Here is a 2,501-nt window from a genome sequence, read left to right on the forward strand (position 1 = left end):
GAAGTCGACGCAAGTGGCACTCAGAGGTCGAGGTGGAGCGCCACACTGCAAAAAAAAAAAAAAAAAAAAAAGTGAGGTATTCAGACACGTACGAAACCTTTTATTGTTGATATTAAACAGTACAAAACTTTTATGTAACCTTATTTATAATTCATTATGTGACATTGCAGCTTGGTCGACCTTATTAAATGGTAAGTTAAGGTGTTGTTTCACCAAGAATTAAGTAGCAAATATGATTGACATTAAGCTGGGTCATGTTGGGACCCAGAGTTGTTTCTCTAAGATCAATAAGTCAATATAGAATTTTGACGATGAAACTATTTTGGCTGTGGTATATTTTACAACTGTACACATGCGATCTGTATACATCCACGAATGGTTACCGAATATAAGAACAATGAGATAACCCATTTGTCACAGAAAAGCGTTATTGTACTCAATTTACGTCTCAGAGACGAAAGATTCGTGGTATTATACTCTTTGATTTTTGTTCCTTTTTAAAAAATAAAACAAAAAATAAAAGAGTAAAATATTAAGGTAAACTGTTGATCTGTGATCTACATAGATGCTCTTGCAGCTGAAGGTCTTCTTTCACGAGGACATATACACCGGCAATAAGGCCGTAATCCTTCCCTCTATGATTATGGATATTCTTTAACTAGTACGTATTCATAAGTCTAAAAATTACTTCACAATGTAAAAGAGTAGAACGAATCAACCTTAATATCAAGATTGGAGAATATTACCATGTTGATAAAACATACATATGCTTTCATCATATCTACTACGTAAGGACTAGTAAACATAGTATCGATTTGCCTTTTGAAACGTAGTGTTTAGTTCTGAAGTAAGACAATTCAAATATGAATGACACAAAAGATGCTAGTGCTCCACATATGAAAAATACGAACAGAGGACCAAGACGACTAATTGTGAGTGATTTGTTATTTTTTTTAACAGATGCAAGGAACCACATTTTCCTAAGTTCATCTTGAAATATGAAATCATCTACAGTTCGTACTTGAAGACCACACTCCAGTATTTTATAGATAAATTCACTAAATTCAGAAGTCAATGGAAAGTCCTTCCTAGTATAGAATGCTGTACGATATATAACAACCGGTTGTTCCACAACATGCACTAAACAATGTTCACCTGCGTATAGTTTTAACTCAATGAGCATGTGGTACAGATAAATCATTGGCTCAAAAAGTACAACATTTCGCTTATAGGCAACGTCCTTTAAAACTTTTTCAACATTTGTCACAGGTGTATATCTCTCATACATTTTCTTCATGAATGGATCATCAGAATCTGTTATGGCACCTTTATGCTCAGGGAAACTTTTTACAGGTAGTTGACTATTAGCAACATCTGCTAAAGTATCCATTTCACGTTCATACAACGGAAGAGTTAAAATATTTGCTACATGTCCAGTAAGAATTGAAGTTACAATTAAGCTAAACATAGCAAAACCTATGAATAATATTCTTAGTGGATTACTCCTTGGTTCTTGAGTAGAAATTTGTAAGAATATCGAGATAACGTACATGAAAAATATATTTTGCGTTACGGAATTAGGCTCTTTGCAAGCAACATATTTGACAAACACTTTGAAGAACAAGTCTGTACTTATAACAGTAATAACAATTAGTATCCAAACATTTTCTTTGAATGCACTGAGCAAAGATTTCATAAAAGTTACTTCTTGAGCACTGGGAACAGCAAATAATAGTACCTGTACGAATACTGGTGCACTATAATCCAAAACCTCAGTATTTCTTGGATATAAAGGTAAAGAATTGATGTATAAATCAGCTTCACCGCTAACTAGTTTAGTCAAATAAGGATTCCACGAGGTATTGAAATTCTTAGGCCAAGAGCAGTCTACTGGATACAGAGTAAAATTTTTGTACGAAGCAAATAACTCTAAAACTTTGAAATCAATTCCCCCTACTAGCATTGGTTCTTTTCCTGTTGCAGATTCATTGTACTTATTTGATGTTTTCCACAAAACATTAGGATATTTGTGATAACTACAACCTTTAATAATAGCACCATTAAGATTCTTCATCTTATCTGGTAGTAGAACATCATTTGTAAGATTGTATTCACTGGTATCGCTACAGTGATGTTTAACTAGATTTGTTCTCACTGGCTTGGAATATGTGGTGTAACTTAGATATTTTACATTACTTGTATTATCAAAATTCACTTCTCTAGTGACTATTAATGTATTTAGTATTTGCTCGTTAAATGTATGATTTAGGATTTGAAGTTGTAAATAATCCGAGAGTGGTTTTTCAGATATGATTACGAAACATTTGCAACCCGAGTTCCAAAATGGAGAATTTTTCAGTCTGACTAAAGTATCCCTAAAATTAGTGTATCCATTGTAGAAAATTATGAAAGAATCAGCTTTGATTTTTTGTGAGTGATTCACTAATAAATCGTAATAATGGTTAAAACTATTCTTTGAGGCTATAACAACACAGGAGTGT

At 33.0% G+C, this 2,501-nt stretch overlaps 1 protein-coding gene across 1 annotated transcript; it reads right to left on the minus strand.

Moving 5' to 3' along the window:
* Positions 1-784: 784 nt before the first annotated feature.
* LOC145669840 (ionotropic receptor coreceptor Ir76b-like) lies at positions 785-2,074 on the minus strand. The gene has a single exon (XM_081738187.1). The coding sequence runs from the start codon at positions 2,072-2,074 to the stop codon at positions 785-787; it is 1,290 nt and encodes a 429-aa protein (XP_081594313.1).
* Between the last annotated feature and the right edge of the window lie 427 nt (positions 2,075-2,501).

Source organism: Thermobia domestica, chromosome 14 (assembly GCF_964235325.1).
Source record: "Thermobia domestica chromosome 14, izTheDome1.hap1.1, whole genome shotgun sequence".
In the NCBI taxonomy this organism is placed as follows: domain Eukaryota; kingdom Metazoa; phylum Arthropoda; class Insecta; order Zygentoma; family Lepismatidae; genus Thermobia; species Thermobia domestica.

Coding starts and splice junctions, on each gene's coding strand:
- LOC145669840 (XM_081738187.1), bottom strand. CDS start 2,074: ATGAAGAATCTTAATGGTGCTATTATTAAAGGTTGTAGTTATCACAAA.